The 21,779-nt window shown below is 40.0% G+C and overlaps 1 protein-coding gene across 1 annotated transcript; it reads left to right on the top strand.

Moving 5' to 3' along the window:
* The first annotated feature begins 8,735 nt into the window (after positions 1–8,735).
* On the top strand, positions 8,736–18,279 carry LOC145423248 (uncharacterized). Its single transcript, XM_080295511.1, has 2 exons — positions 8,736–10,850; positions 15,221–18,279. Exons 1-2 carry the CDS (start codon positions 8,736–8,738, stop codon positions 17,465–17,467), a joined length of 4,362 nt encoding a protein of 1,453 aa, XP_080151637.1. The 3' UTR covers positions 17,468–18,279.
* The last annotated feature ends 3,500 nt before the right edge of the window (positions 18,280–21,779 follow it).

The following is a 21,779-nucleotide window of genomic DNA, read 5'->3' on the forward strand; positions in this document are numbered from 1 at the left end:
ATTATTAAATGGGCTCTGTGAGGATGAAGCTGTGAGGATCATTGACCAGAATGCGTCCCTTTAACAAACTGATGAAACCAGCTGTAACACAGGACTTGTTGTTTTGTTTTTTTAATGCAGACCAGCAAATGCGTTCTAGGAAGAAAGAGTCAGCTGATTCATTTGCTACAATATAAGAGGTATTAGCAGTTCACCCTCCTTCTTAGCGTATGGCACAGTTTTTAAAAGTAGAGGCAGAGTTTCTGTTTAATGCTGTGCAAGCTCTGCCACACTCAGCTGTTATCCATCAGTGTTTAGCAGCCCGACTGGGCTTTTTAACAGTCTTCACTTTTACAGAGTTTTTGTATAGTAGCAGTCTCTCTGTGGGGTGAGGTGGCAAGCGGTTCCTTTTTGCTTTCACAATGCACGCAGCCATCGGACTGAAACGGTCAAAACCTCCAGATGTGGCGGGCACCGCCAGCAGCTTCTTGGCGAGGCCTTGGAGCTTCGGGAATCGAGAAGCACATTTCCAGTACTGAAGAGTAGAGTTGCTTTCCCACAGCGGTTCAGACAGGTACACGTCGAACTCTGACATCTTTAGAGTCTTTGCAGGAGGCTGAAGGAAGTTGAAGATGGACTTCCTCTTGAGGTCGTTTTCACTGATTTCAGGACAGTTGTTGTCTGAGCTGCCAGCACAAGTGTCCATCACGCCATCTGTCTGGCTTTCTTCTTTCACATCGTGCTCCAGCCCACTGCCTGTCTGATCTTTCTCTGCCTCAACAGTAGGAAATGTTGAGGCTTCCATGTTTTCTAATGTGGACTCAACAATGCTGCGAGCCTCAGATTTTGACGGAGGTGTTAGGAAATCATTCTGTTCATCCTGGTTGTCATCAGAAAACGGCTGCAAAAAAAATGGTTGTTTTAAATGTACACACATTTTTTTCCTATATCTACTCAACACGCATATTCAATTAAATATAAATCTACAGAAGTCCGCTATGCTTCTGGCCTAATTTGGTACCTGCAGTTTGATCCTAGGATCCAGCACAGCAGCTAGTATCATGTCCTTCTGGTGAATCACTGGCTGGAAGTGTGTGTAGAGGCCTGTGCGCAGGGCCTTGCAGAAGTGGGTGTAGTTGGTGACACAATTCTCCAAGGTTTTATCAAGTCCAATGAGGGACGGTATGATGAGAGACATAGTCACACCATTTCCCTGCAGGACCTACGATAGATAAGACACAAACATGGCATCCACAGTGAAGACATCGTGGACAGCGGAGAATCTCCCGGTGGTGGAGCAGACTGGGACAGAGTTCCACTGATGAAAAAGAGAGTCACGATGGATATTATAAGAATTAAATAAAAAAAGATTCAGACCAAAAGATTTGTGATCTACACAATCCAAGCTGATCAACGATAAGCTCAGTATTTTCATTTAATATATTTTTCATCTGCTTGAATGTTTCCTGCTTCACACAGTGCTCAACCTGCTAGATTTTTGTTTGTTATTCATTTATTTTAAATGTCTAATCTTATCTTTGAATCAAACATTCATACATATATACACTGTGTTCATTATAATAACATACATATATACTGTCAGACACCACTCTGACATTCCATTCATGCTCAGCTGAATATTAAAATGGACAAATATGTGTCATCTCTGCATACGCTATGATCATTATAGAATGACATGAAATATTAAAACTGAGCTTAATCTTCAACATAAGCAGTAGTCATATAAATTCATATACTCTTAAGCACAAATGGTGAAAGTTTTTCTGCAGAATAAGTAGCCTATTAGTTGTATCTGTATTGCGGTGTTCTGATAGTATGGCTTCTTATACTGAAGAAATGGATCTAAATAAATAACTAAATAAATCCTCCAGCACTCGTTATTGTCACCTATTGCTAATGTTTTGACGCTGCCAACCTCTCATACGCTGTAAGAATTTAATTCAACTGTTTATCACAGAAAAAGTGTGACTTGTAGGACACGTAACACTAGCGGGCATAATGTTAGCTTAATAGTCAGCTCAACAGCTGTTGTTAGCTCCGGACAAGTGACTACAACAGTAGCGATGAGCCCCGATGAACGGATCCGGGGGCGGATGGGCTCGTACATAAATGGATCGATCGGGGCGGGATACGGTGGGAAACGACAGATACCTTAAACTTGAAGACAGCCCAAGTAGAAGGATCGCTAAAGTCTGCTAAAAAAAGAAATCGCAATGCAAGTTGAACAAACTTGCAAAGACACAATATCAAATTGAACCCATTCTGGTACAAAATGACATCATAATAGACTGTCCTTTGAATGTCACGACGTTCGGCGATAACGTCACTTGAACTCCTTTGAAGACAGTTCTGGGGGCGGAGTCAGAGCCTATAAATATCCCTCGAGTACATACCTTGAACCCATAGATCGCTATAGTTCTGAACTAACAGTTTCCACTTGCGAACACTGTCTCATTGAGTAGATCATTTTTCAAACACAGAATAACACGTCGTATAAACTAAACTAAATACATTCATTTCAAAATGAGCTCCCTAAGCTACTTTGATATGCAGATGCTCAGAAATGAGATAGAAAATTACAAACAAGCTGAAAAACTTCAGCTTGAGGAAATCCAAGAAAAGAATTGTAGGATTTCAAGTCTTGAGGCATCTTTGAAAGAAGAGCAGGGACTGGTTGCAAAGATGAAAGAGGAGTCCAAAGAAATGCAGGTGCTCAGAAATGAGATAGAAAAGTACAAACAAGCTGAAAAGCTTCAGTTGGAGGAAATCGATGAAAAGAATTGTAAGATTTCAAGTCTTGAGGCATCTTTGAAAGAAGAGCAGGAACTGGTTGCGAAGATGAAAGAGGAGTCCAAAGAAATGCAGGTGCTCAGATATGAGATAGAAAATTACAAACAAGCTGAAAAACTTCAGCTTGAGGAAATCGATGAAAAGAATTGTAAGATTTCAAGTCTTGAGGCATCTTTGAAAGAAGAACAGGAACTGGTTGCGAAGATGACAGAGGAATCCAAAGATGAAAAGATGGAAAAAATGGAAAATGTTTTGCTGGAAACCAAATCCCAGCTAAGGTCCGCAGAGTCACAGAATGTAGATCTCACAAACAAATATGAGGCAAAAATTCGGGCTCTTCATAAGGCAATCAAACACCTTGAAAATAAGTGTGCCACTGAAAAAACGATGCGGGACAAGAAAGAAAAGGAGGTGGAATCTCTGGTTGTCCTTAAAATCAAAAATGAGCAGGAAAAACAAGAACTCAAGATGAAGCTAAGCAAGACGACTGAGGAAAAAAATGAAACACTTAAAGAACTGCAGAAACAAAATGAGCAGCTTCAGACTGAGATTCAGAACAATGAGAAGTACATTCATCGTAATGACTTCCTTGAAAGAAGGATAGACGAGCTTCTTACACTACCTGGGGAGGTGTACTGCCGTCAACAGAAAGTTAAAAGTGTGGAAGAAGAAAAAGAGAAACTACAGGCTGAACTTAAAAAGTGTCAAAGACAAAATGAGAAGTATAAAGCGGGAAAGCGCTGGGCAATAGATGAGAAAAACCAACTGACAAAGAAAAATGATGAACTGAAAGTACGTCTTAGGGAGAAGGAATGTAACAACATAACGTTGAGGAAAGAGTTAAAAGCTAAAGTCCTGGAATCTGAAAGTCAGATAAAGGAGCTGGCAAGGCAACGTTTTACTATCGACCGTCTGGAAAACTGCCTTGAGGTTAAAACTAAGCAAATAATTATATTTGAAAATGAGACGCAGGAGTCTGGGAAGAAAATTTCATCCCAAGAAAATAACATAGCCCGTCTGAAAACTGCTCTTAGCAAAGCAGAAAACGATCTGGAACTGGAGATAAAGAGACGTGAAAATCTTAGGTCTGATAAAGTGCTCCTTTCTGAGACAAAGTTCTGCATTGAGAACGAACTCTATACAGCTAGAGACACTATAAAGACACTTCAGAATAAAATCAAAGAAAAGGCTCAAGAACTCCAAGAGACAAACGTAGACCTTGCCAATGCTAAGACCAGCTATAATGCTGTAAAGACTGAGCTGGACATTATCAAACTGCAGCAGGCAGAACAAAAGAAAGAACACGAGAAACAGCTTAGCTCTGCAAATGACAACCTCTTCACAGTGAAGTCAAAGTTGACGCAAACTGTGGAGGACAAAGAAGAGGTTGAGAAAGCTCTGACAAAGTCCAAACACACAGTATTTAAGCTTGAGCAAGTAATAGAAGAACTGGAAACTGACATTGGCATTCAACGACAAAAGAATGCAGTACAGAAAAAAGAAAATGACGATCTGCTGCAACAGCTGAAGGGACTTTATGACACGCTCGGCCGCACTGTGCAAGTCGAGAAAAAAGCCTCCCCAGAGCAGCAAAGAAAGGATGGGGATGAACAAATAGCCCGGAAAAAGGTGAGATTTGACCTGAGTAATGTGGAATACTTTCCATCCAAAGGCGACAATGAGCTGAAAGAACAACAGAAAGAAATTAGAGACCTTAAGGGTAAAAAGGGTAACAAGCTTACCACATATGACAGTAAGCTAAAAGCAGTGCATGGCCTGCTACCTCCTATTTCCACTAGGGCCCGGTCTAAAACTGTAGACAACTCAAAGAAGCAGTCTGAGTCTAGGAGCTCACTCAACCTCAAGTCCACTGTTACTCCCAAGGCAGAAGAAGAAATGTTTCATCCCCATTCACCTGAACTTACTTCCCAGTCAACTCTACGTAGAGTATACAATCCTGGTGCAAAACTACTCAAGCGCCGGCCTTCAGCCAAACCCAACCACATCTAAAAAATCCTCCTACCAGTTCTCACACTGACCCCAAAGAAATAATCAGCTTTTAAGCTGGTTAAAAAATATCTATTTCTTTGTTTCCAAAGTCAAAATAAATCACAAAGAGACAATATCAGAAAAAAATTTAATACCCGCCCATCCTGAGGGTATATTACATCCGTAACCCAGGAGCGGCTGTATTTGCTATAACATCATAAATGTAAGACAATAAGGACATCTCTGCATGTGTGAGGAAGTGACATGCATTTCATCTATGTCGCTTCATCACCCCCAACCGGTCGAGGTAGATGGCCGCCCCTCACTGAGCCTGGTTCTACTGAAGGTTTCTTCCTATTAAAAGGGAGTTTTTCCTTCCCACTGTCGCCAAGTGCTTGCTCATAGGGGATCTTCGGATTGTTGGGTTTTCTCTGCATTATTGTAGGGATGTTAACTTGCAATATTATATAATATTGCAAGTTAACATCCCTACAATCTCTGCGTTATTGTAGGGATGTTACCCTAAAGTTTTAAAATTGGCACAAATAAAATTGATGTGAACTGAATTTTTCTTTTGATGTGTACAAGTGGTTGTATTTGAGTACTTTTGATCTGCTTTTATTCACTACTACGCACACACTGGCTTCAAAAATACAAAGTGATGGCAGTCCCCATGAAAAGGGAATTTTGGCTTCATTTTTGTACAGTGGCAGGAAGTGGAGTGAGGTTATTAAAATAGGCTGTTCTCAGCTATTTTTAAAGCTACATTTTAGTTAGTTTTTAGTTAGCGAACCTTTAGTTACTGTGGCCAAATACATATTTCATTTTTTAAAGTAAACACATTCTCAGTCACTCGCAGTCAGACATTGAGCAAAAGCACATGTTCGGTAGCTAATCCTTGTATTTACCCTGACTAACAAAATATCTCTGCTGAAGTCACTGAGATGGTTTATATGAGAAACAGAAATCAGAATCAGAATCAGAATCAGAATACTTTATTGATCCCTGGGGGAAATTATTTTTTGTTACAGTGCTCCATTTTAAACCAACATTAAGACAAGACAGACAATACGCTGACTAAGAATAGTACAATATATACATATATATACATACATACATACATAAGTCACTTATAAATAAATATTTGGAAAAGAAACATGTGTAGTTGTAGCTGGCCTGATCAGTCACTAGGCAATGTTGCCGTTACTGTACCTTTAGGAGTTACACAGTCAGAGCAACATGCTGGACTCTTCTTTAGCTCCTCTGCAGAGCCCATTATTAAATGGGCTCTGTGAGGATGAAGCTGTGAGGATCATTGACCAGAATGCGTCCCTTTAACAAACTGATGAAACCAGCTGTAACACAGGACTTGTTGTTTTGTTTTTTTAATGCAGACCAGCAAATGCGTTCTAGGAAGAAAGAGTCAGCTGATTCATTTGCTACAATATAAGAGGTATTAGCAGTTCACCCTCCTTCTTAGCGTATGGCACAGTTTTTAAAAGTAGAGGCAGAGTTTCTGTTTAATGCTGTGCAAGCTCTGCCACACTCAGCTGTTATCCATCAGTGTTTAGCAGCCCGACTGGGCTTTTTAACAGTCTTCACTTTTACAGAGTTTTTGTATAGTAGCAGTCTCTCTGTGGGGTGAGGTGGCAAGCGGTTCCTTTTTGCTTTCACAATGCACGCAGCCATCGGACTGAAACGGTCAAAACCTCCAGATGTGGCGGGCACCGCCAGCAGCTTCTTGGCGAGGCCTTGGAGCTTCGGGAATCGAGAAGCACATTTCCAGTACTGAAGAGTAGAGTTGCTTTCCCACAGCGGTTCAGACAGGTACACGTCGAACTCTGACATCTTTAGAGTCTTTGCAGGAGGCTGAAGGAAGTTGAAGATGGACTTCCTCTTGAGGTCGTTTTCACTGATTTCAGGACAGTTGTTGTCTGAGCTGCCAGCACAAGTGTCCATCACGCCATCTGTCTGGCTTTCTTCTTTCACATCGTGCTCCAGCCCACTGCCTGTCTGATCTTTCTCTGCCTCAACAGTAGGAAATGTTGAGGCTTCCATGTTTTCTAATGTGGACTCAACAATGCTGCGAGCCTCAGATTTTGACGGAGGTGTTAGGAAATCATTCTGTTCATCCTGGTTGTCATCAGAAAACGGCTGCAAAAAAAATGGTTGTTTTAAATGTACACACATTTTTTTCCTATATCTACTCAACACGCATATTCAATTAAATATAAATCTACAGAAGTCCGCTATGCTTCTGGCCTAATTTGGTACCTGCAGTTTGATCCTAGGATCCAGCACAGCAGCTAGTATCATGTCCTTCTGGTGAATCACTGGCTGGAAGTGTGTGTAGAGGCCTGTGCGCAGGGCCTTGCAGAAGTGGGTGTAGTTGGTGACACAATTCTCCAAGGTTTTATCAAGTCCAATGAGGGACGGTATGATGAGAGACATAGTCACACCATTTCCCTGCAGGACCTACGATAGATAAGACACAAACATGGCATCCACAGTGAAGACATCGTGGACAGCGGAGAATCTCCCGGTGGTGGAGCAGACTGGGACAGAGTTCCACTGATGAAAAAGAGAGTCACGATGGATATTATAAGAATTAAATAAAAAAAGATTCAGACCAAAAGATTTGTGATCTACACAATCCAAGCTGATCAACGATAAGCTCAGTATTTTCATTTAATATATTTTTCATCTGCTTGAATGTTTCCTGCTTCACACAGTGCTCAACCTGCTAGATTTTTGTTTGTTATTCATTTATTTTAAATGTCTAATCTTATCTTTGAATCAAACATTCATACATATATACACTGTGTTCATTATAATAACATACATATATACTGTCAGACACCACTCTGACATTCCATTCATGCTCAGCTGAATATTAAAATGGACAAATATGTGTCATCTCTGCATACGCTATGATCATTATAGAATGACATGAAATATTAAAACTGAGCTTAATCTTCAACATAAGCAGTAGTCATATAAATTCATATACTCTTAAGCACAAATGGTGAAAGTTTTTCTGCAGAATAAGTAGCCTATTAGTTGTATCTGTATTGCGGTGTTCTGATAGTATGGCTTCTTATACTGAAGAAATGGATCTAAATAAATAACTAAATAAATCCTCCAGCACTCGTTATTGTCACCTATTGCTAATGTTTTGACGCTGCCAACCTCTCATACGCTGTAAGAATTTAATTCAACTGTTTATCACAGAAAAAGTGTGACTTGTAGGACACGTAACACTAGCGGGCATAATGTTAGCTTAATAGTCAGCTCAACAGCTGTTGTTAGCTCCGGACAAGTGACTACAACAGTAGCGATGAGCCCCGATGAACGGATCCGGGGGCGGATGGGCTCGTACATAAATGGATCGATCGGGGCGGGATACGGTGGGAAACGACAGATACCTTAAACTTGAAGACAGCCCAAGTAGAAGGATCGCTAAAGTCTGCTAAAAAAAGAAATCGCAATGCAAGTTGAACAAACTTGCAAAGACACAATATCAAATTGAACCCATTCTGGTACAAAATGACATCATAATAGACTGTCCTTTGAATGTCACGACGTTCGGCGATAACGTCACTTGAACTCCTTTGAAGACAGTTCTGGGGGCGGAGTCAGAGCCTATAAATATCCCTCGAGTACATACCTTGAACCCATAGATCGCTATAGTTCTGAACTAACAGTTTCCACTTGCGAACACTGTCTCATTGAGTAGATCATTTTTCAAACACAGAATAACACGTCGTATAAACTAAACTAAATACATTCATTTCAAAATGAGCTCCCTAAGCTACTTTGATATGCAGATGCTCAGAAATGAGATAGAAAATTACAAACAAGCTGAAAAACTTCAGCTTGAGGAAATCCAAGAAAAGAATTGTAGGATTTCAAGTCTTGAGGCATCTTTGAAAGAAGAGCAGGGACTGGTTGCAAAGATGAAAGAGGAGTCCAAAGAAATGCAGGTGCTCAGAAATGAGATAGAAAAGTACAAACAAGCTGAAAAGCTTCAGTTGGAGGAAATCGATGAAAAGAATTGTAAGATTTCAAGTCTTGAGGCATCTTTGAAAGAAGAGCAGGAACTGGTTGCGAAGATGAAAGAGGAGTCCAAAGAAATGCAGGTGCTCAGATATGAGATAGAAAATTACAAACAAGCTGAAAAACTTCAGCTTGAGGAAATCGATGAAAAGAATTGTAAGATTTCAAGTCTTGAGGCATCTTTGAAAGAAGAACAGGAACTGGTTGCGAAGATGACAGAGGAATCCAAAGATGAAAAGATGGAAAAAATGGAAAATGTTTTGCTGGAAACCAAATCCCAGCTAAGGTCCGCAGAGTCACAGAATGTAGATCTCACAAACAAATATGAGGCAAAAATTCGGGCTCTTCATAAGGCAATCAAACACCTTGAAAATAAGTGTGCCACTGAAAAAACGATGCGGGACAAGAAAGAAAAGGAGGTGGAATCTCTGGTTGTCCTTAAAATCAAAAATGAGCAGGAAAAACAAGAACTCAAGATGAAGCTAAGCAAGACGACTGAGGAAAAAAATGAAACACTTAAAGAACTGCAGAAACAAAATGAGCAGCTTCAGACTGAGATTCAGAACAATGAGAAGTACATTCATCGTAATGACTTCCTTGAAAGAAGGATAGACGAGCTTCTTACACTACCTGGGGAGGTGTACTGCCGTCAACAGAAAGTTAAAAGTGTGGAAGAAGAAAAAGAGAAACTACAGGCTGAACTTAAAAAGTGTCAAAGACAAAATGAGGAGTATAAAGCGGGAAAGCGCTGGGCAATAGATGAGAAAAACCAACTGACAAAGAAAAATGATGAACTGAAAGTACGTCTTAGGGAGAAGGAATGTAACAACATAACGTTGAGGAAAGAGTTAAAAGCTAAAGTCCTGGAATCTGAAAGTCAGATAAAGGAGCTGGCAAGGCAACGTTTTACTATCGACCGTCTGGAAAACTGCCTTGAGGTTAAAACTAAGCAAATAATTATATTTGAAAATGAGACGCAGGAGTCTGGGAAGAAAATTTCATCCCAAGAAAATAACATAGCCCGTCTGAAAACTGCTCTTAGCAAAGCAGAAAACGATCTGGAACTGGAGATAAAGAGACGTGAAAATCTTAGGTCTGATAAAGTGCTCCTTTCTGAGACAAAGTTCTGCATTGAGAACGAACTCTATACAGCTAGAGACACTATAAAGACACTTCAGAATAAAATCAAAGAAAAGGCTCAAGAACTCCAAGAGACAAACGTAGACCTTGCCAATGCTAAGACCAGCTATAATGCTGTAAAGACTGAGCTGGACATTATCAAACTGCAGCAGGCAGAACAAAAGAAAGAACACGAGAAACAGCTTAGCTCTGCAAATGACAACCTCTTCACAGTGAAGTCAAAGTTGACGCAAACTGTGGAGGACAAAGAAGAGGTTGAGAAAGCTCTGACAAAGTCCAAACACACAGTATTTAAGCTTGAGCAAGTAATAGAAGAACTGGAAACTGACATTGGCATTCAACGACAAAAGAATGCAGTACAGAAAAAAGAAAATGACGATCTGCTGCAACAGCTGAAGGGACTTTATGACACGCTCGGCCGCACTGTGCAAGTCGAGAAAAAAGCCTCCCCAGAGCAGCAAAGAAAGGATGGGGATGAACAAATAGCCCGGAAAAAGGTGAGATTTGACCTGAGTAATGCGGAATACTTTCCATCCAAAGGCGACAATGAGCTGAAAGAACAACAGAAAGAAATTAGAGACCTTAAGGGTAAAAAGGGTAACAAGCTTACCACATATGACAGTAAGCTAAAAGCAGTGCATGGCCTGCTACCTCCTATTTCCACTAGGGCCCGGTCTAAAACTGTAGACAACTCAAAGAAGCAGTCTGAGTCTAGGAGCTCACTCAACCTCAAGTCCACTGTTACTCCCAAGGCAGAAGAAGAAATGTTTCATCCCCATTCACCTGAACTTACTTCCCAGTCAACTCTACGTAGAGTATACAATCCTGCTACAAAAATACTCAAGCGCCGGCTTTCAGCCAAACCCAACCACATCTAAAAAATCCTCCTACCAGTTCCCTACAATCTCTGCGTTATTGTAGGGATGTTACCTTGCAATATTATATTATATAATATAATAAAGTTTTAAAATTGGCACAAATAAAATTGATGTGAACTGAATTTTTCTTTTGATGTGTACAAGTGGTTGTATTTGAGTACTTTTGATCTGCTTTTATTCACTACTACGCACACACTGGCTTCAAAAATACAAAGTGATGGCAGTCCCCATGAAAAGGGAATTTTGGCTTCATTTTTGTACAGTGGCAGGAAGTGGAGTGAGGTTATTAAAATAGGCTGTTCTCAGCTATTTTTAAAGCTACATTTTAGTTAGTTTTTAGTTAGCGAACCTTTAGTTACTGTGGCCAAATACATATTTCATTTTTTAAAGTAAACACATTCTCAGTCACTTGCAGTCAGACATTGAGCAAAAGCACATGTTCGGTAGCTAATCCTTGTATTTACCCTGACTAACAAAATATCTCTGCTGAAGTCACTGAGATGGTTTATATGAGAAACAGAAATGTTACTGGCCTGATCAGTCACTAGGCAATGTTGCCGTTACTGTACCTTTAGGAGTTACACAGTCAGAGCAACATGCTGGACTCTTCTTTAGCTCCTCTGCAGAGCCCATTATTAAATATGTGCAAACAGCAGCATGTTTCTGGCTCCCTCCACACATGGTCAAGGTCAGGTTTATTGATCGAGCACATTTCCAACAGCCCATGCTGCACAACTTGCTTTACAAACTAGAATGCAACTAAAACAAGTAAAATGCACTACAATGACGCAATAAAATATAAATGAATAATAACACTAAAATAAAATAGAATGCATTTAAATTACTTATTGGCAGCTGATTTGACGCAGTTTCAAATGAAGATGAATCAATGAGAGGATTAAAAAAAAAATGTTCTCACAGTTTTCTTCAGTCGCAAACTGTCTTTAATATCAGACATATTCCAATATTCCAGTTTCTAGCAGATATCTCAGTTTCTTGATAACACAGCTGATACATACTCCAATGTTTAATGCAAGCAAAAACTTTTTGAATGCTTCTCAGAGGAGATCACAGCACTCATAACATTGGTTTTAATTTTCAACACATTATCGGTCTTTACCGCAGTAAAATCAGGTAGCTGTCATTCAATGCCAACATCAGCCTACCTGACAAAGCCAAACTAAATGAAGCTTTTCCATCAACTTCCATCAGACATTATAGTTTATCCAAGCAAAATGTTTTCTTTTTAAAAATCTATGGTTTTGAGGAAAACAACAGCATCTATGAAAGTACATGAATTATTGATTAGGCTATTTGAAAATGGTGAAAGACAAGTCTGATAAAAAGCTGAAAAGATGCTGACACTGTTGTATTTCACGTTAGAATGAATGAAACAAAACTGTAATGCCTGAAAGAAATGTACAGTGGATTTCTCATTTGACTATAAAATATAAATGACTTTTGGGGTGGAGGGACTGAATAGCCAAATTCAATATAAAGATCTACTGTTCCATCACGTTTGGCAGCAAATATCTCATTTATCAGTGCATAGTGGAAATAAATAAGCATTCAACCTCTGATTTGACATTTTATTACTGTCTTAACAAAAGTTGCAGTCAGAAAACATGAAATTCTGCAAAAGAACGATACAAGCTGAACTCATTTTGGTTTGAAGTGAATCAGATGCCATTCATTCACCGACTCCATTTCTAATTTGCCATTTCCCAATCCAGTAGAGAGCTCTGACTTGAATCATGTGTGGAAGGGACAAAGTACAACTCTGAGCAGCACCGTACAGCACGCAGAGACAGTGTGCATCTCTATCGCTGCTGCAGGTATGAAGCTGTGAGGATCATTGACCAGAATGCGTCCTTTTAACAAACTGATGAAACCAGCTGTAACACAGGACTTGTTGTTTTGTTTTTTTAATGCAGACCAGCAAATGCGTTCTAGGAAGAAAGAGTCAGCTGATTCATTTGCTACAATATAAGAGGTATTAGCAGTTCACCCTCCTTCTTAGCGTATGGCACAGTTTTTAAAAGTAGAGGCAGAGTTTCTGTTTAATGCTGTGAAACCTCTGCCACACTCAGCTGTTATCCATCAGTGTTTAGCAGCCCGACTGGGCTTTTTAACAGTCTTCACTTTTACAGAGTTTTTGTATAGTAGCAGTCTCTCTGTGGTGTGAGGTGGCAAGCGGTTCCTTTTTGCTTTCACAATGCACGCAGCCATCGGACTGAAACGGTCAAAACCTCCAGATGTGGCGGGCACCGCCAGCAGCTTCTTGGCGAGGCCTTGGAGCTTCGGGAATCGAGAAGCACATTTCCAGTACTGAAGAGTAGAGTTGCTTTCCCACAGCGGTTCAGACAGGTACACGTCGAACTCTGACATCTTTAGAGTCTTTGCAGGCGGCTGAAGGAAGTTGAAGATGGACTTCCTCTTGAGGTCGTTTTCACTGATTTCAGGACAGTTGTTGTCTGAGCTGCCAGCACAAGTGTCCATCACGCCATCTGTCTGGCTTTCTTCTTTCACATCGTGCTCCAGCCCACTGCCTGTCTGATCTTTCTCTGCCTCAACAGTAGGAAATGTTGAGGCTTCCATGTTTTCTAATGTGGACTCAACAATGCTGCGAGCCTCAGATTTTGACGGAGGTGTTAGGAAATCATTCTGTTCATCCTGGTTGTCATCAGAAAACGGCTGCAAAAAAAATGGTTGTTTTAAATGTACACACATTTTTTTCCTATATCTACTCAACACGCATATTCAGTTAAATATAAATCTACAGAAGTCCGCTATGCTTCTGGCCTAATTTGGTACCTGCAGTTTGATCCTAGGATCCAGCACAGCAGCTAGTATCATGTCCTTCTGGTGAATCACTGGCTGGAAGTGTGTGTAGAGGCCTGTGCGCAGGGCCTTGCAGAAGTGGGTGTAGTTGGTGACACAATTCTCCAAGGTTTTATCAAGTCCAATGAGGGACGGTATGATGAGAGACATAGTCACACCATTTCCCTGCAGGACCTACGATAGATAAGACACAAACATGGCATCCACAGTGAAGACATCGTGGACAGCGGAGAATCTCCCGGTGGTGGAGCAGACTGGGACAGAGTTCCACTGATGAAAAAGAGAGTCACGATGGATATTATAAAAATTAAATAAAAAAAGATTCAGACCAAAAGATTTGTGATCTACACAATCCAAGCTGATCAACGATAAGCTCAGTATTTTCATTTAATATATTTTTCATCTGCTTGAATGTTTCCTGCTTCACACAGTGCTCAACCTGCTAGATTTTTGTTTGTTATTCATTTATTTTAAATGTCTAATCTTATCTTTGAATCAAACATTCATACATATATACACTGTGTTCATTATAATAACATACATATATACTGTCAGACACCACTCTGACATTCCATTCATGCTCAGCTGAATATTAAAATGGACAAATATGTGTCATCTCTGCATACGCTATGATCATTATAGAATGACATGAAATATTAAAACTGAGCTTAATCTTCAACATAAGCAGTAGTCATATAAATTCATATACTCTTAAGCACAAATGGTGAAAGTTTTTCTGCAGAATAAGTAGCCTATTAGTTGTATCTGTATTGCGGTGTTCTGATAGTATGGCTTCTTATACTGAAGAAATGGATCTAAATAAATAACTAAATAAATCCTCCAGCACTCGTTATTGTCACCTATTGCTAATGTTTTGACGCTGCCAACCTCTCATACGCTGTAAGAATTTAATTCAACTGTTTATCACAGAAAAAGTGTGACTTGTAGGACACGTAACACTAGCGGGCATAATGTTAGCTTAATAGTCAGCTCAACAGCTGTTGTTAGCTCCGGACAAGTGACTACAACAGTAGCGATGAGCCCCGATGAACGGATCCGGGGGCGGATGGGCTCGTACATAAATGGATCGATCGGGGCGGGATACGGTGGGAAACGACAGATACCTTAAACTTGAAGACAGCCCAAGTAGAAGGATCGCTAAAGTCTGCTAAAAAAAGAAATCGCAATGCAAGTTGAACAAACTTGCAAAGACACAATATCAAATTGAACCCATTCTGGTACAAAATGACATCATAATAGACTGTCCTTTGAATGTCACGACGTTCGGCGATAACGTCACTTGAACTCCTTTGAAGACAGTTCTGGGGGCGGAGTCAGAGCCTATAAATATCCCTCGAGTACATACCTTGAACCCATAGATCGCTATAGTTCTGAACTAACAGTTTCCACTTGCGAACACTGTCTCATTGAGTAGATCATTTTTCAAACACAGAATAACACGTCGTATAAACTAAACTAAATACATTCATTTCAAAATGAGCTCCCTAAGCTACTTTGATATGCAGATGCTCAGAAATGAGATAGAAAATTACAAACAAGCTGAAAAACTTCAGCTTGAGGAAATCCAAGAAAAGAATTGTAGGATTTCAAGTCTTGAGGCATCTTTGAAAGAAGAGCAGGGACTGGTTGCAAAGATGAAAGAGGAGTCCAAAGAAATGCAGGTGCTCAGAAATGAGATAGAAAAGTACAAACAAGCTGAAAAGCTTCAGTTGGAGGAAATCGATGAAAAGAATTGTAAGATTTCAAGTCTTGAGGCATCTTTGAAAGAAGAGCAGGAACTGGTTGCGAAGATGAAAGAGGAGTCCAAAGAAATGCAGGTGCTCAGATATGAGATAGAAAATTACAAACAAGCTGAAAAACTTCAGCTTGAGGAAATCGATGAAAAGAATTCTAAGATTTCAAGTCTTGAGGCATCTTTGAAAGAAGAACAGGAACTGGTTGCGAAGATGACAGAGGAATCCAAAGATGAAAAGATGGAAAAAATGGAAAATGTTTTGCTGGAAACCAAATCCCAGCTAAGGTCCGCAGAGTCACAGAATGTAGATCTCACAAACAAATATGAGGCAAAAATTCGGGCTCTTCATAAGGCAATCAAACACCTTGAAAATAAGTGTGCCACTGAAAAAACGATGCGGGACAAGAAAGAAAAGGAGGTGGAATCTCTGGTTGTCCTTAAAATCAAAAATGAGCAGGAAAAACAAGAACTCAAGATGAAGCTAAGCAAGACGACTGAGGAAAAAAATGAAACACTTAAAGAACTGCAGAAACAAAATGAGCAGCTTCAGACTGAGATTCAGAACAATGAGAAGTACATTCATCGTAATGACTTCCTTGAAAGAAGGATAGACGAGCTTCTTACACTACCTGGGGAGGTGTACTGCCGTCAACAGAAAGTTAAAAGTGTGGAAGAAGAAAAAGAGAAACTACAGGCTGAACTTAAAAAGTGTCAAAGACAAAATGAGGAGTATAAAGCGGGTAAGCGCTGGGCAATAGACGAGAAAAACCAACTGACAAAGAAAAATGATGAACTGAAAGTACGTCTTAGGGAGAAGGAATGTAACAACATAACGTTGAGGAAAGAGTTAAAAGCTAAAGTCCTGGAATCTGAAAGTCAGATAAAGGAGCTGGCAAGGCAACGTTTTACTATCGACCGTCTGGAAAACTGCCTTGAGGTTAAAACTAAGCAAATAATTATATTTGAAAATGAGACGCAGGAGTCTGGGAAGAAAATTTCATCCCAAGAAAATAACATAGCCCGTCTGAAAACTGCTCTTAGCAAAGCAGAAAACGATCTGGAACTGGAGATAAAGAGACGTGAAAATCTTAGGTCTGATAAAGTGCTCCTTTCTGAGACAAAGTTCTGCATTGAGAACGAACTCTATACAGCTAGAGACACTATAAAGACACTTCAGAATAAAATCAAAGAAAAGGCTCAAGAACTCCAAGAGACAAACGTAGACCTTGCCAATGCTAAGACCAGCTATAATGCTGTAAAGACTGAGCTGGACATTATCAAACTGCAGCAGGCAGAACAAAAGAAAGAACACGAGAAACAGCTTAGCTCTGCAAATGACAACCTCTTCACAGTGAAGTCAAAGTTGACGCAAACTGTGGAGGACAAAGAAGAGGTTGAGAAAGCTCTGACAAAGTCCAAACACACAGTATTTAAGCTTGAGCAAGTAATAGAAGAACTGGAAACTGACATTGGCATTCAACGACAAAAGAATGCAGTACAGAAAAAAGAAAATGACGATCTGCTGCAACAGCTGAAGGGACTTTATGACACGCTCGGCCGCACTGTGCAAGTCGAGAAAAAAGCCTCCCCAGAGCAGCAAAGAAAGGATGGGGATGAACAAATAGCCCGGAAAAAGGTGAGATTTGACCTGAGTAATGTGGAATACTTTCCATCCAAAGGCGACAATGAGCTGAAAGAACAACAGAAAGAAATTAGAGACCTTAAGGGTAAAACTGGTAACAAGCTTACCACATATGACAGTAAGCTAAAAGCAGTGCATGGCCTGCTACCTCCTATTTCCACTAGGGCCCGGTCTAAAACTGTAGACAACTCAAAGAAGCAGTCTGAGTCTAGGAGCTCACTCAACCTCAAGTCCACTGTTACTCCCAAGGCAGAAGAAGAAATGTTTCATCCCCATTCACCTGAACTTATTTCCCAGTCAACTCTACGTAGAGTATACAATCCTGGTGCAAAACTACTCAAGCGCCGGCCTTCAGCCAAACCCAACCACATCTAAAAAATCCTCCTACCAGTTCTCACACTGACCCCAAAGAAATAATCAGCTTTTAAGCTGGTTAAAAAATATCTATTTCTTTGTTTCCAAAGTCAAAATAAATCACAAAGAGACAATACCAGAAAAAAATTTAATACCCGCCCATCCTGAGGGTATATTACATCCGTAACCCAGGAGAGGCTGTATTTGCTATAACATCATAAATGTAAGACAATAAGGACATCTCTGCATGTGTGAGGAAGTGACATGCATTTCATCTATGTCGCTTCATCACCCCCAACCGGTCGAGGTAGATGGCCGCCCCTCACTGAGCCTGGTTCTACTGAAGGTTTCTTCCTATTAAAAGGGAGTTTTTCCTTCCCACTGTCGCCAAGTGCTTGCTCATAGGGGATCTTCGGATTGTTGGGTTTTCTCTGCATTATTGTAGGGATGTTAACTTGCAATATTATATAATATTGCAAGTTAACATCCCTACAATCTCTGCGTTATTGTAGGGATGTTACCCTAAAGTTTTAAAATTGGCACAAATAAAATTGATGTGAACTGAATTTTTCTTTTGATGTGTACAAGTGGTTGTATTTGAGTACTTTTGATCTGCTTTTATTCACTACTACGCACACACTGGCTTCAAAAATACAAAGTGATGGCAGTCCCCATGAAAAGGGAATTTTGGCTTCATTTTTGTACAGTGGCAGGAAGTGGAGTGAGGTTATTAAAATAGGCTGTTCTCAGCTATTTTTAAAGCTACATTTTAGTTAGTTTTTAGTTAGCGAACCTTTAGTTACTGTGGCCAAATACATATTTCATTTTTTAAAGTAAACACATTCTCAGTCACTTGCAGTCAGACATTGAGCAAAAGCACATGTTCGGTAGCTAATCCTTGTATTTACCCTGACTAACAAAATATCTCTGCTGAAGTCACTGAGATGGTTTATATGAGAAACAGAAATGTTACTGGCCTGATCAGTCACTAGGCAATGTTGCCGTTACTGTACCTTTAGGAGTTACACAGTCAGAGCAACATGCTGGACTCTTCTTTAGCTCCTCTGCAGAGCCCATTATTAAATATGTGCAAACAGCAGCATGTTTCTGGCTCCCTCCACACATGGTCAAGGTCAGGTTTATTGATCGAGCACATTTCCAACAGCCCATGCTGCACAACTTGCTTTACAAACTAGAATGCAACTAAAACAAGTAAAATGCACTACAATGACGCAATAAAATATAAATGAATAATAACACTAAAATAAAATAGAATGCATTTAAATTACTTATTGGCAGCTGATTTGACGCAGTTTCAACTGAAGATGAATCAATGAGAGGATTAAAAAAAATGTTCTCACAGTTTTCTTCAGTCGCAAACTGTCTTTAATATCAGACATATTCCAATATTCCAGTTTCTAGCAGATATCTCAGTTTCTTGATAACACAGCTGATACATACTCCAATGTTTAATGCAAGCAAAAACTTTTTGAATGCTTCTCAGAGGAGATCACAGCACTCATAACATTGGTTTTAATTTTCAACACATTATCGGTCTTTACCGCAGTAAAATCAGGTAGCTGTCATTCAATGCCAACATCAGCCTACCTGACAAAGCCAAACTAAATGAAGCTTTTCCATCAGCTTCCATCAGACATTATAGTTTATCCAAGCAAAATGTTTTCTTTTTAAAAATCTATGGTTTTGAGGAAAACAACAGCATCTATGAAAGTACATGAATTATTGATTAGGCTATTTGAAAATGGTGAAAGACAAGTCTGATAAAAAGCTGAAAAGATGCTGACACTGTTGTATTTCACGTTAGAATGAATGAAACAAAACTGTAATGCCTGAAAGAAATGTACAGTGGATTTCTCATTTGACTATAAAATATAAATGACTTTTGGGGTGGAGGGACTGAATAGCCAAATTCAATATAAAGATCTACTGTTCCATCACGTTTGGCAGCAAATATCTCATTTATCAGTGCATAGTGGAAATAAATAAGCATTCAACCTCTGATTTGACATTTTATTACTGTCTTAACAAAAGTTGCAGTCAGAAAACATGAAATTCTGCAAAAGAACGATACAAGCTGAACTCATTTTGGTTTGAAGTGAATCAGATGCCATTCATTCACCGACTCCATTTCTAATTTGCCATTTCCCAATCCAGTAGAGAGCTCTGACTTGAATCATGTGTGGAAGGGACAAAGTACAACTCTGAGCAGCACCGTACAGCACGCAGAGACAGTGTGCATCTCTATCGCTGCTGCAGGTATGAAGCTGTGAGGATCATTGACCAGAATGCGTCCTTTTAACAAACTGATGAAACCAGCTGTAACACAGGACTTGTTGTTTTGTTTTTTTAATGCAGACCAGCAAATGCGTTCTAGGAAGAAAGAGTCAGCTGATTCATTTGCTACAATATAAGAGGTATTAGCAGTTCACCCTCCTTCTTAGCGTATGGCACAGTTTTTAAAAGTAGAGGCAGAGTTTCTGTTTAATGCTGTGCAAGCTCTGCCACACTCAGCTGTTATCCATCAGTGTTTAGCAGCCCGACTGGGCTTTTTAACAGTCTTCACTTTTACAGAGTTTTTGTATAGTAGCAGTCTCTCTGTGGTGTGAGGTGGCAAGCGGTTCCTTTTTGCTTTCACAATGCACGCAGCCATCGGACTGAAACGGTCAAAACCTCCAGATGTGGCGGGCACCGCCAGCAGCTTCTTGGCGAGGCCTTGGAGCTTCGGGAATCGAGAAGCACATTTCCAGTACTGAAGAGTAGAGTTGCTTTCCCACAGCGGTTCAGACAGGTACACGTCGAACTCTGACATCTTTAGAGTCTTTGCAGGCGGCTGAAGGAAGTTGAAGATGGACTTCCTCTTGAGGTCGTTTTCACTGATTTCAGGACAGTTGTTGTCTGAGCTGCCAGCACAAGTGTCCATCACGCCATCTGTCTGGCTTTCTTCTTTCACATCGTGCTCCAGCCCACTGCCTGTCTGATCTTTCTCTGCCTCAACAGTAGGAAATGTTGAGGCTTCCATGTTTTCTAATGTGGACTCAACAATGCTGCGAGCCTCAGATTTTGACGGAGGTGTTAGGAAATCATTCTGTTCATCCTGGTTGTCATCAGAAAACGGCTGCAAAAAAAATGGTTGTTTTAAATGTACACACATTTTTTTCCTATATCTACTCAACACGCATATTCAGTTAAATATAAATCTACAGAAGTCCGCTATGCTTCTGGCCTAATTTGGTACCTGCAGTTTGATCCTAGGATCCAGCACAGCAGCTAGTATCATGTCCTTCTGGTGAATCACTGGCTGGAAGTGTGTGTAGAGGCCTGTGCGCAGGGCCTTGCAGAAGTGGGTGTAGTTGGTGACACAATTCTCCAAGGTTTTATCAAGTCCAATGAGGGACGGTATGATGAGAGACATAGTCACACCATTTCCCTGCAGGACCTACGATAGATAAGACACAAACATGGCATCCACAGTGAAGACATCGTGGACAGCGGAGAATCTCCCGGTGGTGGAGCAGACTGGGACAGAGTTCCACTGATGAAAAAGAGAGTCACGATGGATATTATAAAAATTAAATAAAAAAAGATTCAGACCAAAAGATTTGTGATCTACACAATCCAAGCTGATCAACGATAAGCTCAGTATTTTCATTTAATATATTTTTCATCTGCTTGAATGTTTCCTGCTTCACACAGTGCTCAACCTGCTAGATTTTTGTTTGTTATTCATTTATTTTAAATGTCTAATCTTATCTTTGAATCAAACATTCATACATATATACACTGTGTTCATTATAATAACATACATATATACTGTCAGACACCACTCTGACATTCCATTCATGCTCAGCTGAATATTAAAATGGACAAATATGTGTCATCTCTGCATACGCTATGATCATTATAGAATGACATGAAATATTAAAACTGAGCTTAATCTTCAACATAAGCAGTAGTCATATAAATTCATATACTCTTAAGCACAAATGGTGAAAGTTTTTCTGCAGAATAAGTAGCCTATTAGTTGTATCTGTATTGCGGTGTTCTGATAGTATGGCTTCTTATACTGAAGAAATGGATCTAAATAAATAACTAAATAAATCCTCCAGCACTCGTTATTGTCACCTATTGCTAATGTTTTGACGCTGCCAACCTCTCATACGCTGTAAGAATTTAATTCAACTGTTTATCACAGAAAAAGTGTGACTTGTAGGACACGTAACACTAGCGGGCATAATGTTAGCTTAATAGTCAGCTCAACAGCTGTTGTTAGCTCCGGACAAGTGACTACAACAGTAGCGATGAGCCCCGATGA

The sequence above is a fragment of the Astatotilapia calliptera genome, chromosome 20 (assembly GCF_964374335.1).
Source record: "Astatotilapia calliptera chromosome 20, fAstCal68.1, whole genome shotgun sequence".
In the NCBI taxonomy this organism is placed as follows: Eukaryota; Metazoa; Chordata; class Actinopteri; order Cichliformes; family Cichlidae; genus Astatotilapia; species Astatotilapia calliptera.

Bases quoted from the DNA above. Each gene is read 5' to 3' on its own strand.
- LOC145423248 (XM_080295511.1), top strand. From the start codon at position 8,736: ATGAAAGAGGAGTCCAAAGAAATGCAGGTGCTCAGAAATGAGATAGAA. The intron at 10,851-15,220 runs TAAAAAATCCTC...TTTGATATGCAG, and splicing joins CAGCCAAACCCAACCACATC to ATGCTCAGAAATGAGATAGA.